This window comes from Semicossyphus pulcher, unplaced genomic scaffold, assembly GCF_022749685.1.
Source record: "Semicossyphus pulcher isolate SPU_LCO1_2020_fin unplaced genomic scaffold, fSemPul1.0.p SCAF_6, whole genome shotgun sequence".
Lineage (NCBI taxonomy): Eukaryota > Metazoa > Chordata > Actinopteri > Labriformes > Labridae > Semicossyphus > Semicossyphus pulcher.
Window position 1 is genome coordinate 13,052,585 of NW_027211737.1, and position 14,116 is coordinate 13,066,700.

At 43.2% G+C, this 14,116-nt stretch overlaps 2 protein-coding genes across 3 annotated transcripts; one reads left to right on the plus strand and one right to left on the minus strand.

Annotated features, from left to right (window-relative positions):
- Nucleotides 1-290: 290 nt before the first annotated feature.
- On the minus strand, nt 291-9,745 carry znf366 (zinc finger protein 366). The gene is made up of 7 exons (XM_069683160.1): nt 9,678-9,745; nt 6,097-7,125; nt 5,847-6,014; nt 5,126-5,276; nt 4,451-4,642; nt 2,048-2,222; nt 291-1,970 (listed from the first exon to the last, which is right to left on the minus strand). The coding sequence occupies exons 2-7, from the start codon at nt 7,116-7,118 to the stop codon at nt 1,348-1,350; spliced, it is 2,331 nt and encodes a 776-aa protein (XP_069539261.1). The 5' UTR covers nt 7,119-7,125; nt 9,678-9,745; the 3' UTR covers nt 291-1,347.
- Nucleotides 9,746-11,530: 1,785 nt separating this feature from the next.
- On the plus strand, nt 11,531-13,854 carry oxt (oxytocin). Of its 2 annotated transcripts, none has more exons than XM_069683181.1 (4): nt 11,531-11,620; nt 11,714-11,838; nt 12,872-13,076; nt 13,521-13,854. In XM_069683181.1, exons 2-4 carry the CDS (start codon nt 11,719-11,721, stop codon nt 13,664-13,666), a joined length of 471 nt encoding a protein of 156 aa, XP_069539282.1. In that variant the 5' UTR covers nt 11,531-11,620; nt 11,714-11,718; the 3' UTR covers nt 13,667-13,854. The 2 variants fall into 2 exon arrangements, with proteins under 2 accessions (XP_069539282.1, XP_069539281.1); XM_069683180.1 differs by having other exon boundaries at nt 11,535-11,620; nt 11,717-11,838.
- The last annotated feature ends 262 nt before the right edge of the window (nt 13,855-14,116 follow it).

The window sequence follows — 14,116 nt, forward strand, 5'->3', positions numbered from 1 at the left end:
GTGTCCGTCACCGCTGTTTGATCACAACCTAAAAGAGAGAAGGGGAGAGGTGTTTTCTCTTCCTCTTCCTCTGCTTTGAAAGAGAAGCAGGAGGAGAGAGGCAAGCTTTTTGAAACTCGCAGCAATCATCCCTGGCTCGGTAGAAAGAGAAGAATGCGTCAGACAGAGAGGATCGGGATTTTTGATCGGGGCTTATATTCTTTAAAAGTCGTCATGGGGATGTTTATGAGGCGAGGAAAAACACAGGTTCTTTGCACAAGTTCATGCTTTAAGGCTTTTATTTTGGTAATTATCCAGCAGAATCATATCAGATGACCACCGTTACACAACCATACAACAAAACATCCAACTACAAAATGCATATTTATAAAAATCTAAACATTTGACAAAAAATATAAAATCGCAGTTTATTTTTAAGGACAATAAAATGATTTGAGAATCTCAAGCTTTGTCAAAAACTACATCATTACACCAGATACCTACTTCAGACAAAAATATCAATATGGCCCCAAACCAATTTTATTTTCATCACATATATTTACATAGAATTGAGAGTCAGATGTAAAAGGCATTTGTATATTTGATTCAAAATTGCAAAATTATTTGTAAGACAAATATTAAATATATATATTTTTTTCCATTTTCTATACAGAATAAGGGGCTGCACGGTGGTGCAGTGGTGAGCGCTGTTACCTCGCAGCTAGGGGGATATTAGTTCGAAACCGGTTAGGACGAAGTGGGTGTGTGCAGTTTGCATGTTCTCCCTGCGCATGCGTGGGTTACCTCATTCCAGCACAGTCCAATGGTCCAATGACATGCGCGTTAGGTTCATTGGTGACTCTGAATTGCCCGTAGGTGTAAGCGTGAAAGGTTTTCTGTCTCTGTGTGTCAGCCCTGTGATTGACAGGCGATCAGTCCGGGGTGTAACCACGCCTCTCGCCCAATGACAGCTGGGATAGGCTTCAACCCCCACGCAACCCTGAGCAGGATAAGCGGTATAGATAATGGATGGATGGATGGATGAATGTACAAAATAGCCACACTCTTGTCCTCCCTCTCCTCTCATATATGCACATTAACCTTCTGTCAGTTTATGATATGTTCGGTGCATGCAGTATTCTTCACAGCTTCATATTTCAGGTACTTTTTTGCTCCCTTCTCTTTCTTGTTCCTGTGATAAACTTCTTCACCACATCCTCCACTGTCAGTCAGTTTTGCTTTCAGTCAAACATCAGCCGTCCCTAAAACAACTTCATCTTCTGGCCATTTTTTCTTTTTTGAATCATTGACGTCTTCTTCATCGAGTCAACCTTTTACTTCCACGAATTCACCTGTCTCTGATCTGCTTTAGTTTCTCTCTTCCTCATCCATGTCTGCGTCACAAAAACCCTCAATCTTCTGTTCCCTTTGCTCTTCCCCATCTAGCTCTTGTTGATCATCTAGTTCTGAATCTGAGTCATAATCACTTGACTGTCTATGACCACTCTCCTGTTGGTACACCTGTTCACCTGAGTCCTCTGAATCAGATTCATACACCATCACAGACGTCTCCTTTGACTGTAGAAGATGCACCTGCTCACCTCTTGGATCTACACTCTGTCCTTCTGATGCTGACTCCCTCTCATATGTGTCTTCATCTAAACTACACTGATACATCTTTTTCTGCTTCTCCCCTTGTCTTCGTTCAGCAGGAGACCCCGTCCCTCTCTCCTCAGGCTCAGGGGAGTACTGCTCCTCCCCTTCCGGCTCATGGTGGTCCACCTCTGGGCTGTACTGGCTCCTCCTGTACAAACTCTCCTCATCCTCCTCCTGACACGAGCTTCCAGGGACGCTCTCGCCGTCGGACTGGGAGAGACGGAGGCCGGGAAGGCCCGGGGGCTTCTGGGAGAGGTCAAAGGGCTCCTCCTGACTGAAGCGGGTGAGGAGGTCCATTGGAGGGGACAGACAGTATCGTCCTCTTTGTCTAAACACTGAAGCCAGAGAAATAAGGTTAGGCAGCTTTAGCAACAAAATTTGCATGCATATACCTTTGACAATATAAGCTTACGTCTTTCATCCAGTCCTCTGTCCATGACGCCGTGTTTGACCTTCATGTGTCTGGTGAGGTTTCCCTTCAGGGTGAACTTGCTCGGGCAGTAGAGGCATTTGAAGGGTTTGCTGTCTGAGTGGAGATGCATGTGGCCCATTAGGTTGTGCATCCTGTTGAACTCTTTCCCACAAAGCTGCATGACAAGCGAGAGAAGTGCATGGTTGGGTAAGTTATCAGGAACCATATAAGAAATGTTTTACAACTCACTGTATATAAGAGGTCGATGTAACCTCTTTGACAGTTAGTCTGATCGTTTAACTGTCACCACCTTTTTGTTTGTTTATTTGGATGAGACAATGGATGCCCAAGAGGCCAACTTTAAAAAGCTTTGTAGACAACTTGCTGCATCCATATGCCAACCGTAGTAAGTCAGATCTTTAAGTCCCCATTCAATAATCCGCTGTAAACATGTCTTTTGCAGCAGTAGCATTTTAACATTGCAGTCTATGGGGATTGACTCGCTTTTGGAGCTAGCCTCAAGTGGCCGTCTGAGGAACTGCAGTTTTTATTTTAACTGACAAATACGTGTCTTGCAATCTGGATGGCTGATAAAAATGTATGGATCAAACAAACAAAACGCTATGAGCTAATTATTAGTGAGCTTTAGAGGTGCTAGTAGGTAGTATTTTGTTAGCTTTGGACAGAGCCATGCAAGCAGTGTTTATGCTAGGCTAAGCTAATGAACAGCTGGCTCAGGCTAGGCTCAAGCTTCAAGTAATAGTAAAGATGTTTTATCACAACAATCTACTTAAAATATATAAAGTATTGTTATTAGTTTAGTCACCGACAAGCTGATGCGTTTTAAATACCAAAGCTCATTCTGAAAGTACTAGTAGTAATAGCTGCCAAACACATGTGGCTAAGTAAATAAAACGAAATTTTGGCCCTCAGAAAGCAGTGGAGCATGATTAAAAATTGGCAGATAAAGCTAAAATCTGCACGCAAGCACAGTCCTTAAGTAATTGTACCCAGTAACTCAACCAATGCCCTGTTGTTGACACTATTTGAGGAAAGAGAAACAATAGACAAACACCATCCACCTATTATTTTTCTTTCTCTGCCAAATCTCCTTTGGTAGATGACTAATTTTCAGAGAATGCAGAGTTGTAGAGATACGTAATCATGAATGAATGTGCAGGCATTCAGATATACATAGACACACACCCTTTCTCCCTCCTTATTTCCTTGTTTTCCTCTCTTCCTCTTTGCCCCCACCCTCTTTCTCTGTCTTACTCCCTGACACACACACAAGAAAAACAGAAAGAGAGAGAGAAAGGAAGCAACATGGAGACAGGGCCAGGAGGAGAACAGGGAAGGGCTACTCCTGCGCTGTCCTTCCTCTGCATTCTTTTTTATTAGGGTGGTCCTTTCCTTCAGGAGGAGAGAGGGACTGTAAACTGTCCAAGAGGACCGTGAGAAAACAGGAAGCTCCCTCCAGCAGCAGAGAAAGCGAGATGAAATCTATTTGAGGGCCCTGTTCTCCGGGGAGGCCGGCGGGCCATTGTTAGAGAGGCAGTTTGTGCGGCGATATCCTTCCTATGGACGAGGAGGGTCCTACTGCCAAAAAGCCTCTCTGCTATCTGGTCATCGTCTGAGTCCTTGCACCAAACACCAAGGTCACAACAGACCGACAAAAAAGTGGGAAATCCTTTAATTGCAGCTACCACTAAAAAATACAGGTTTGGCTGTGATCATCAATAAACACAAATTCATGGTAGCAACGGAAGTTTTGACGCCTTACAATAAAAGGAATAGCTTTACATCTTGCTAAATACGCTAATTTGCTGTCTTGCCAGGAATAAGATGAGAAGATCAATACTGCTCTCATGTCCAGGCTAAATATGAAGCTTAGCGTCGCAGAAAAACAGCTAGCCATCTCTGTCTTAAGGTAAAAAAAAATGTCATACAACCCTCGTAAATGGACGGCAACATTATTCTTTACCTTCTAAAACTGCTACTAATAAGTGTTGGAAAATAATTTGGTTTAATGTGTTTGCGCTATGGCTAGTTAGCTTTAGGCACAAAGGAAGAGGGAGCTTTATCTTTCTTGTTAGCTTCCTGTTAGCTTCTTGTTGGCGTTTAGTGTTAGGGAACCATCTTTGAGTTAATAACTAGCATGTTCATTATCAATCATCACACCTTCTAATGGCTTTTTGGATTCCGTTACCTTTCTTGGGAGGAGTTTCTAATCAAGGCACAGACATGGGAGCATAATCTCCCAGGAATCTTCTCATCTCACGTCCGGTTAAAAAAGGCTTTTCCCCCAAATGTCGAACCAGTCATTTAATCATTGAAAAAAAGTGGAATCAAAGTCCAAAATCACAATGAAAAGAGCCGCATGAGGTGTAATATTTCACCAACCTTGCATTTGTAGGGCTTGATGTCCGAGTGGACGATCATGTGAGCCTTGAGAGTCTGTTTTTGGACGAAGCTCTTGAAGCACATGTGGCACTGGTAGGCCCGAATGTTGGTGTGGATGAGGACATGGCGCTTCATGTTAGCTAAAAGGGTGAACTCACGACCACAGATGCGACACTTGTGCTCCTTCACCCCCTGAAGAACGACAGGATGTGGAAGTAGCGGTGTGAGAAATGTGGTCAACAGACGAGTCTTTTTGCTGCTTGAAGTGGTGGTTACTTTGACCTCTAGTTTTTTTGTGTATCAAGGTTTAGCATAAATAATGCTGTCAAATAATGCAGTAACAGTTTGGAATCAGGTGTTTTTCTATCCCTTAAGTGACTTAAGGGGAAATTAAAGATGAAAACTATAATTGGTTTGAAAATAGCATCAGGAGACAGAATATATGGCAAAAAGGCTTTAAGACAGCTGCCAAAACAACCTGTTCAGCCACAAGGCCACTGTCTAAACTCCTTTCTTACTCTCCAGACTTTCCACAAACAATAATGTCAAAGTTTATATGTGAAAACAAAATCGATAACTCCATTTGGTGCAAAAAATCCATGCTTTTGCTTCTGACTGTCAAAACAAAAGACAAAATGTTATGTCAACTATGTTTATCCTCCCAATGAAACCTACTTTGTGAGTGAGCGTGTGCTGTTTCAGGTGGTGTGACTGGATGAACTCCATCCCACACTCACTGCAGATGTACGGTCTGATGTCTTTGTGTTTCATCATGTGGTTCTGAAGCTGGCTCGGGTACTGGAAAGTCTTTTGGCACTCGGAACACCTGCAGGAACAACGGGTACACAGTTATGTCTTTACAGAGAGAGACAGAGAACTGACATGTTAAAGCAGTAAATCATTATTGAGATGTACTTGTTCGCTATTTTGCAGAGATTGATTACACATTTGTACCTGTATTGTAAACCAGTGGTTAAAAAAAAAAAAGTTAAAACAGAACCTCTCTCTAAAGCTCGCAAATATTGAACACATTGTTTGTTTTATCTGAACAAAAACAAAGCATAAAGAAGACATGTAGTGAGTCCTTAGGGCTTATGTGATGGATAGTTTTCTCATGATTCAATAAATTAAATATAATGTCTAAATTAGTGAGCCTTAGAGGTGTTGATAGCTGTATATTTTTAGGATCTGATGTAAGCCAGGCTAGCTGTTTCTACTTTATGCTAAGCTAACTAGCTGCTAGCTGTAGCTTCATTTTTACTGTACGGGCATGAGTGGTATCAATCTTCTCGTCTAACTCTTGTCAAGAATACTAATAGGAGCATTATCTTAAAATGTTGAACGATTTTTCAAAACAACACAATAAATGAGGTGGACGTAGAGTTTTTGTGCTCACCTGTACAGGGTGGGACCACGATGGACAGTCAGATGCCTCTTCAGCTGTGCCAGCGTTGGGAAATCCAGACCACACTCAACACATACGTTCTCCTGGCCTTTCTCATGCTTCAGCTCGTGGGCCCGAAGCTCACTTGGGTATGCGAAACCTCTGCCACACACACTGCAGCTGGAGGGGCCGAAAAAGTGTGTGAAATATTAGTATAAAAATGGGAGTGAAAGTAGAAAGTACAAAAGAAACCCTGCTGTACCTGTATGGCTTGACGTCACTGTGCTGCATCATGTGTCTCTTCAGATGGCTGGTCTGAGTGAAGGCCTTGTGGCACACCTGGCACTTGTGCGGCCTCATGCCCTGGTGTGTAAGCAGGTGTGTGTGCAGGTGGCTCAGCTGCTTAAACAGCTTCCCGCACAGGTGGCACCGGTGTGGCTTGATGCCGTTGTGCCCCAGGATGTGCGTGACCAAGTTGTACTTAGAGGTGTAGGACTTCTCACACATGCGGCACTTCCACCTCTTCTGGTCTCCTCCCACGTCGACATAGTAACTGTCATCCACGTGGACGTTTAGTCCGAGCTTCTCTGCGTTGGTCATCCCACCGCGAGGAGGTCCGTCTCTGCTGCGATGCCTGGGACGGAGGTCATCTCTCGGGTAGAAAGAACCAGGGGAGAGGTGCATGACAGGGCCGGGCATAAAGAAGGGATATGGGAGGAGGCTGTGGTGGAGTGATGGGAAGTAGGGAGGACGGAGGAGGAGAGGAGAGGGAGGCCAAACAGGAGAAGGACCAAGAGGTTCCTGTTTTACCTGCACAGGTAGATTCATGCCCGGTGATCTGTGATGGAGCTGTAGTCTGTTCAGCTCGATCATGCCGGGGATGAGTTTAGGCGACGGGGAAGGAACAGGAGGATGTGGGAGGGAGAAGGGATTGTGGGAGAGGTCAACTGTCTTCTTATGGCTGCTTTCCTCCTCCTCCTCTGCTCCTCTGTCAGGAGATTCACCTCCTTGTGCGTCCATTTTAAAAGGAGTTCTTTTGCGTTTTTGGGATCCTTCCTTTTGGGTGTAACTGTGGCCGAGCATGGGAAAGAAAGCAGGCGGGCTAAACGCGCCATAGGTGTCTCTGTTGGGTGATATGCTGGGGTATCTTGGAGGAGAGAACTTTGAGGGCTTAAAATAAAGCGGAGGTGGGCTTAGGTAGAAACTGTGCTGGGACGCTTGTCTTAGCTCGTCTCTGAGCAGAGGACTTCTTGCTGGTGGGAAATTCACCCTGTCTGTTTCCATCTTCTTTCTGTGTTAGAGAGAAAACAAGAGGTGGTCAAACGTCCTCTCAGATACAATGACAGAAGAATCCTTTACTTTGAGGAGAACTCCACCATTTTTGCACATTCACGGTGTTTACAGGTGTTTGGGAGTACGACTACTGAATATACAAGCAAAGTTTCATAAAGCCTTTTGTGGCTCCAGAGGGAGTTGGGTAAGATGTGATTACTGCCTCGGGACTACACATTTGAAAAAGAAAAAAGGAATAACAACATAACACCCGATTCTCAGACTGAACCGTCTGCAGTTGTGTTGCATTGTGGGTAATGTGGACCTGAGCTTTTGACAATGAAGAAGAAAGCAAGGAGTAAAAAAGATGATATCTCCGGTTCTGCAGCATCGACTTTGATGCTTTTTTTCCCTTTAAACTGTCCTTGATGAGTGCAACAATGTTTGCTAATGTGAACTAGTAGACTGTAGGGGACTTGGCTTGGGAACCAGAGGGTGGCCCGTTTGAGTCCCAGTGTGGACCAACCATGGGATTAGGGCTGGTAGCTGGAGAGGTGTCAGTACCTTTCCTGGGCACTGTTGAGGTGCCCTTGAGCCAGGCACAGAAGACACAGAATCCCCCGACTGCTCGGGGCGCATGTCCATGTGCAGCCCCCTCACTATGACATCTCTCCTTTAATGCATATCTATAGAGCCCTGTTTGTGCATGTGTGTACTTCAGGTAGCATGTTTGTGTAGAATGTTTGCACTAACAGAGTGAAAAAATTGAATTTCCCCTCAATAAAAAATGTGTTCTTCTTCTTCCGTTTTAAACCAGCGTAATAGTCCTGCTTTGTGCATCATAGGTAAGTGTAAGTTTCAAAAGTAAGAGTACTACTCTATACATCAATACACAAGCAGCATTTTAATGTTGTAGTTGGTGACAGTAAAGCTAGTTTTAACTGCTTCAAGCACTCTTTGGTCGTGTCGTCCCATGGTTTACAACCTTGGGGTCAAGTACAGTTAAAGTACCTAACGCTGTAGTAAAGTTATTTGCAGAAACTTTTTACAGAAGCAGATCCAACCCCTCCGCGTCTGTTTTTTCTTTGTGATATGAAACTGTTTCTCTGAAGGTTACGGTGAAGGGATTGTAACCAGGTACACTCATACGAGTGTGTGTTTACGACACCCGCACATTTTAGTGTCTAACCTGAAACCTTTCACTTCTTCCTTTCACACAGATCTTCACCTCTCCTGAAATTAGGAAGTTATCAGTAAAATGTTCACCTCTACCTCCCACTCACTTTTCGCTTCTCCATGTCTTTTTTTTCTGTTCTCTTCATCTTGTTTTTTGTTGCTCTGAGAAGAACTTCCCCCTTTTCTCCTCCTAGTGATGTTTTAATCTGTATCTCAGTGAGCAGCCTGAAGTCTGACTTAGATGAAATAACTGATAAGTATGAATGTGTCTGTGTTAAGATACGCTATAAATACCGTCTGCACTGCTGTTACTGTATGCAGATGATGGCCATGGGTGAAGAGATGGTGATACTGAGAGAGGAACTGTCTAACTTCTGCATGAAGTCCAAATCATGCTTAGCGGTATTGTACGTATCTATTCTATTCCTGGAAATAGTTCAGAGCTTATCAATGAGAAACTGCTGAAATCCCTGCAGATACAGCAGCCACATACTCATGTGAGCATAAGGGTTACAAACGGAAGTTTATTTTCATTCATTTCATCACTTAATTTGCAGATAATTTTTCAATTAAACTTTTGTTTTTGTTTGGGGAGAAAATCAGAATCTGTCTTTACAATTCCCCAAAATGTTTCAGTTTCGAAACACACAAGAAAAGAACAAATTCTCGTCTGAAACTGGAGACATTTGGGTGTTTTTACTTAAAAATCCATTTATGATGACTCATTGCCAATTAGTTTATTTTCTGTGCGTTGATTACCTCACATCAGACAGAAGTGACATCTCATTACCCGGTGGATTTGGCGGATTAAAGGTCTGAACTCAAGCGAGTTGAAGGACAGATCGACAGAAAATCAGCTTAACAGACAAAATCATGATGAATGAGAATTATAGAGTTTGGGAAGATCGGATGATGATCAGAGAAACTTGCAGGCAGTTCAGATATATTCATATAATAATTTGTATTATTTTTCTGCAAAAAATACTTCGGAAACTTGAAGGCATGCAACAAACGCTCTAAAAACAGGCAATATTGCATCACATCAATAAACAATGGAAATACAGATAAAGAGACACAAGTGAGTGGATGCAACTTTTATGTAGAAAACAAAAAGAATGTTACTCTGCATCTTCACAGGATTTTATAACAATTAGATGCAATTAAATGTTTCATTTCTCCCTTTCAGTCAGTTTAAAGCTCTCTTATATATCCCCCTGTTCTTTAATCCTCTCTTTCATAAGGTGCACTGTGCAGAGACCCCAGCCTCTACTTTGCCCCTCCATGCATTCCAAACAATCCATTAAAAGCGAAGCCCCTCCTCACATGCCAGTCAGTGCCATGTAAGTGTGCGTTAGTGTGAGCATGCGGCTGTCTGTGAGAGCGTGTGTAACTTACCGGCTGAGTGTGTTTTCTGTGATGCTGTGGCTCAAGTGCGGCTGCTGCTGCTGCTGTTGTACCTGCGTTCTCTCCCTCCTGCTCGCGCTGCAACTCTCCTGACAATGAGCCGCCCGTCCGCGGATAGCATTTGAAGTGACTTAAGAAAGAGAACAGGAACAATCACTTTGTTCTCATTTTTCAGATGAGTACCTTCGGAGAGAAGGAAGGAAGGGAGGGGAGAGGAAGTCAACAAGCCGAGTGCCTTCCTGCAGAAAAATAAGGAAACACTAGATAGACATCTCCATTTCTCTATGAAATGGGGATTTGCAGAGCTTTTGGAGGAACGCGGGGAGGCAGAGATCTGATGTTGCACGAGAAAACAAAGCAGATTGCATGTTTACAGCTGTGGAGTGTCATGCAGTGATGGTAGATGGGCGCTGTCTTTTAAAACCAGCTCTCTCTTTCAAGACAGCTCAAACAAATGCATGTAAAAGACTTTCACTTTTAGAATGTGCATTTTCTATGTTTTTAGATGGAAAATTAAAAGATTTGAAGCTTGTAAACAGCCACAAAAGCATTTCTTATAGTGTTCCAGCAGATTAAGCATACGTGCAGTGTGTTTATCATGCAGGAGATTCACACCAAGACATGAGAAGTGTAACTGAATGCAATCCAGCAGAGAAGCCCTGCAGCAAACACCTTTTTCCTCTTTGTTAAACATTTAAAATTCAGTGTTTCTTTATTTTTTGTAGGACAAAAAGGAAAAAACACAATTTCATGTTCTCTTAAGAATATTTTGGGTGCCTTGTTTGTGCCTTTATTATAATAAATTAAGTACTTCTCTTATTTTTCCATCTCCCACGGAAGCTCGGCAGACGAAAATAGATCAATGACACAATATATGAATGCACTGATAGTTTAGATGTGTCACAACAGCCACTAGGAGGCAAGAGTGGTCTGTTTTCTGAGTGACAGTCCACTTTACAACACTTTGTGACAACAGTTTGTCCTCACATGATGACTTAAGTTCTGTTTTATGATCTAAATATAAAAGAGGCCACGTCTCAACGTCCAACTCTTCTCTTCCTTGGCAGAAGTTGGACGCTGTTATCAACTTGTTTTTAATTGAGATGAGGTGGCAGCTAGCGGGTCAGGGGGGAGCTGAAGTAATTGAGCTCATATCATTGAAACAGCGAGACCGTCTTTTACGGGCTGTGGCCAATCATTAGCTGAGTTAATTAGCTTATTACGCCAATTAACCTCAGACCTGAACAATGTGTGCGCCACCTCTTGTCATGAATTTATGACTTTATTATAAGAAAGGAAGATTTGTAGGTGTGTGTTTGTAGTTTCGTCATCTGTGTGTTTGTTTACAAGCATCTGGTCCACAAACTTAGTCTGTGAACAGCACTTCTGATCCAAGATGGCGGCTCAGGAGGCCGAGGATCAGACACAGAGTTTTTGTGAAGACGTTTACAAGCATCTCTTTTTACTTTCCCGCCAATTTAGCCTGAAAAAGGTGCTTAAAAAATCCCTAAAAAATGTCCTTAGTAAAGTCATAGTTGTACTACACTTACGTGCAAAGAGTGGTATGTGAGTGTCTCATGCTTTGAATAATTTCATCTTCCCATTCTCTTCTCGACCTCTCCGACTTCCCCGTCATCTCGTACATGCACGGTCACGCACCGCGAGCCCTTCTTTAATGATTCTCGATAGCCCGAAGTAAAGCAGGCCACAGATGTGCCTGACCTTTTGACCCCGGCCTGCCCAGTTGTCATCTTCATCTCCGGAGGTGACGGGCTCATTAAAGATCCTTAAGTGGCTTTTTAGTGTCTGTGTCACTCTCTAAAGAAGCTCTGATGGTATATAAGACGTGTCAGAGGTGCCAAGAGCAGAAGAAGCATCCAGGAGCAACTGAAACGAACTTAAGATCTTCTGCTCATCAAGCGAATAAGCAACAAGTGAGTGGTTAGGCTTTGTGGTCAGTGGACGTTTTGTTTTCCGTGTTCGGGTACTAACTGTAATCATTTTCCTTCTTTCGTCCCCTCTCTCAGCAGAAATGACCGGAGCCGCTGTGTCCCTGTGCCTCCTTTTCCTCCTGTCTGTATGTTCAGCGTGTTACATCTCTAACTGTCCCATCGGAGGGAAGAGGTCCATCATGGATGCACCACAGCGCAAGGTGAGCTGCTTTTACCACCATTTCACTTATTACGAAGTCAGAATCAGCCACCTGACAAATGTTTGCTAGATTCACAGGTTTTTTTCAAGTTGTCTGAAAGGGTTTTTTTTAAGTGTCTACAGCCAACAAAACCCTCTCTATCTTTACACCTACTGTATATATATCCTTTTAATATGGAAAAAAACAATTCACAAAACACCTTTAAAGTAATCTTGAAGATTTTCATTTAAATAAATGTCTGTTAAGTCTCCATCTATCGCTGAATGAGGTTATAAAATGGTGATTGAGCCTGTGGCCCACTGATGAAAGCCTTTGCCTTTGCAGTATCAAGGACTGGGTGTGACTTTTGCAGAAAAAATCACAAGCGGCGCCCAGTTAGTGACGCGTTTTCCATCACCCAGCAGTGGTTGGTCTGCCAGAGAGGTTAGGCGGAGCTAAGCGGCTGCTTTTCCGGTCTCTGCGAGTGTTGCGAGTAAACAGTAATCTGCTATGGCTGAACAAACAAAGAAAAGATCGATGACTACAGAAACAACTTCAAAAATAAGTGAAAATCCAAAGAAAAAGAAACAAATTGGACGCTCAGATGAAGGCAAACAGTCTAAAAAGGAAAGCGACCGTCAGCCAGGAAAATCAAGAGTTACAACCGGAGCCAACCGTGGACGTCACACATGCAACACTGTCTGGATATCTGGGAAGTGTGCTCCTGCAATTACTGTTTATCGCCATAGGTGCCGCCAAAGAGAATGAAACTGAGATCTTCAAGATTACAACTTCAACCCCAACAAAAACATAAAAGAAAAATAGAAGTTTCTAGAAAGGGCAGACGTGCAGTAGGTGTCAAATAGTATCTATAGAAAAAAACTAGTATAGTAAAATAACGAATAATAAAAAGTTTTTTTTGTTTCTCAGTTATTGCACACAAAAAGAGTTTGGAGGAGTTTGGACTTTGGAGGGGACTTTAGGAGAGCTAAAGAGAAACATCAGCTCCTGGTTAATAAGCTCCTCAATTATAATCGGTCTTTGCCTCCTCCAGTGCATGTCTTGTGGCCCCGGAGACAGGGGCCGCTGCTTCGGCCCCAGTATCTGCTGCGGAGAGGGCCTCGGCTGCCTGCTGGGCTCCCCAGAAACCGCTCACTGTGTGGAGGAGAACTACCTGCTCACCCCCTGCCAGGCCGGAGGGAGACCCTGTGGATCTGAGGGAGGACGCTGCGCTGCCTCAGGACTCTGCTGTGATGCAGGTCAGGAAATGCTTAATTGATTGAAAGCGCTGCACTTGAGTAAATGTAAATGTGTAAGTTAGGACTTAGGATTGTTTGATGTGATTTCTTTAGTACTATATCTTTATTATATCATTTTTACTTTCTATAATGTTGCAAGCTTTGTTTGAATGTTGGTTTCCAATCCAAGGGTATCTATATTATTTGTGACTTATTTGAGCAGAGGCATTATTCCTTTTAGAGCTGTATTAAAAAGCGAGTTCTCTCACTGCTGTAAAGTGTGAAGAAATGAGCATCATGCTGCATTAGTCACCGTGAACTTTGTTTTGATCATTTGCCCTCTTGTTCACGGTCCCTGGACACATCCTGATAACAACACATTGTAAAGTCTGTGGTTGCAACAATAAACAAACATGATCTTATTTATAACCCTCCTTTATTTCTATTTTTTTTAATCTGCCACAGAAAGCTGCACCACAGACCAATCCTGCCTCATCGACGAGGAAGGAGACGACCAAACCGGCCAACTGGAAGGCGGCGACCCCGGTGACATCATCCTCAGGCTGCTGCATCTGGCCGGTCACACCTCTCCTCATCGAATCCACCAATGAGCTGCTCCTGACGCCACGGCCTCGACTCGTAGTTGTAGTTCTTAGAGTTCTCTGTTCGTCTTCATCTCTCTGAAGTACTTCTGTAGAGTGCCTTTGTCGATCTATTTTTATGTATGAAAACAGGGATGAATACTGACAGTGGTCATCCAGATATGTGCATGTTGAAATAAAGTTTTGGGAGAGTACAATGTGGTGTTTTTATTTCACAGCAGAAATCTTTTCCACTACACAGCAAGTCAGCATAATCTTATCAGGCTGCAGTGTTACTCCAGCTATCACCAAAGCCCACAGCCGTCTTTATCTGATGTTCAGCACCTAAGGATCCTCACATAACGCAGCATGTGTGTGTGTGTGCTTTGTCTTGGCAACTCTCACTGACACAATACAACTGTTGCAACAGTTATGACAGTTATCTCGTACAGTAGTCAACTTTGAACCATTTTTTTCTTC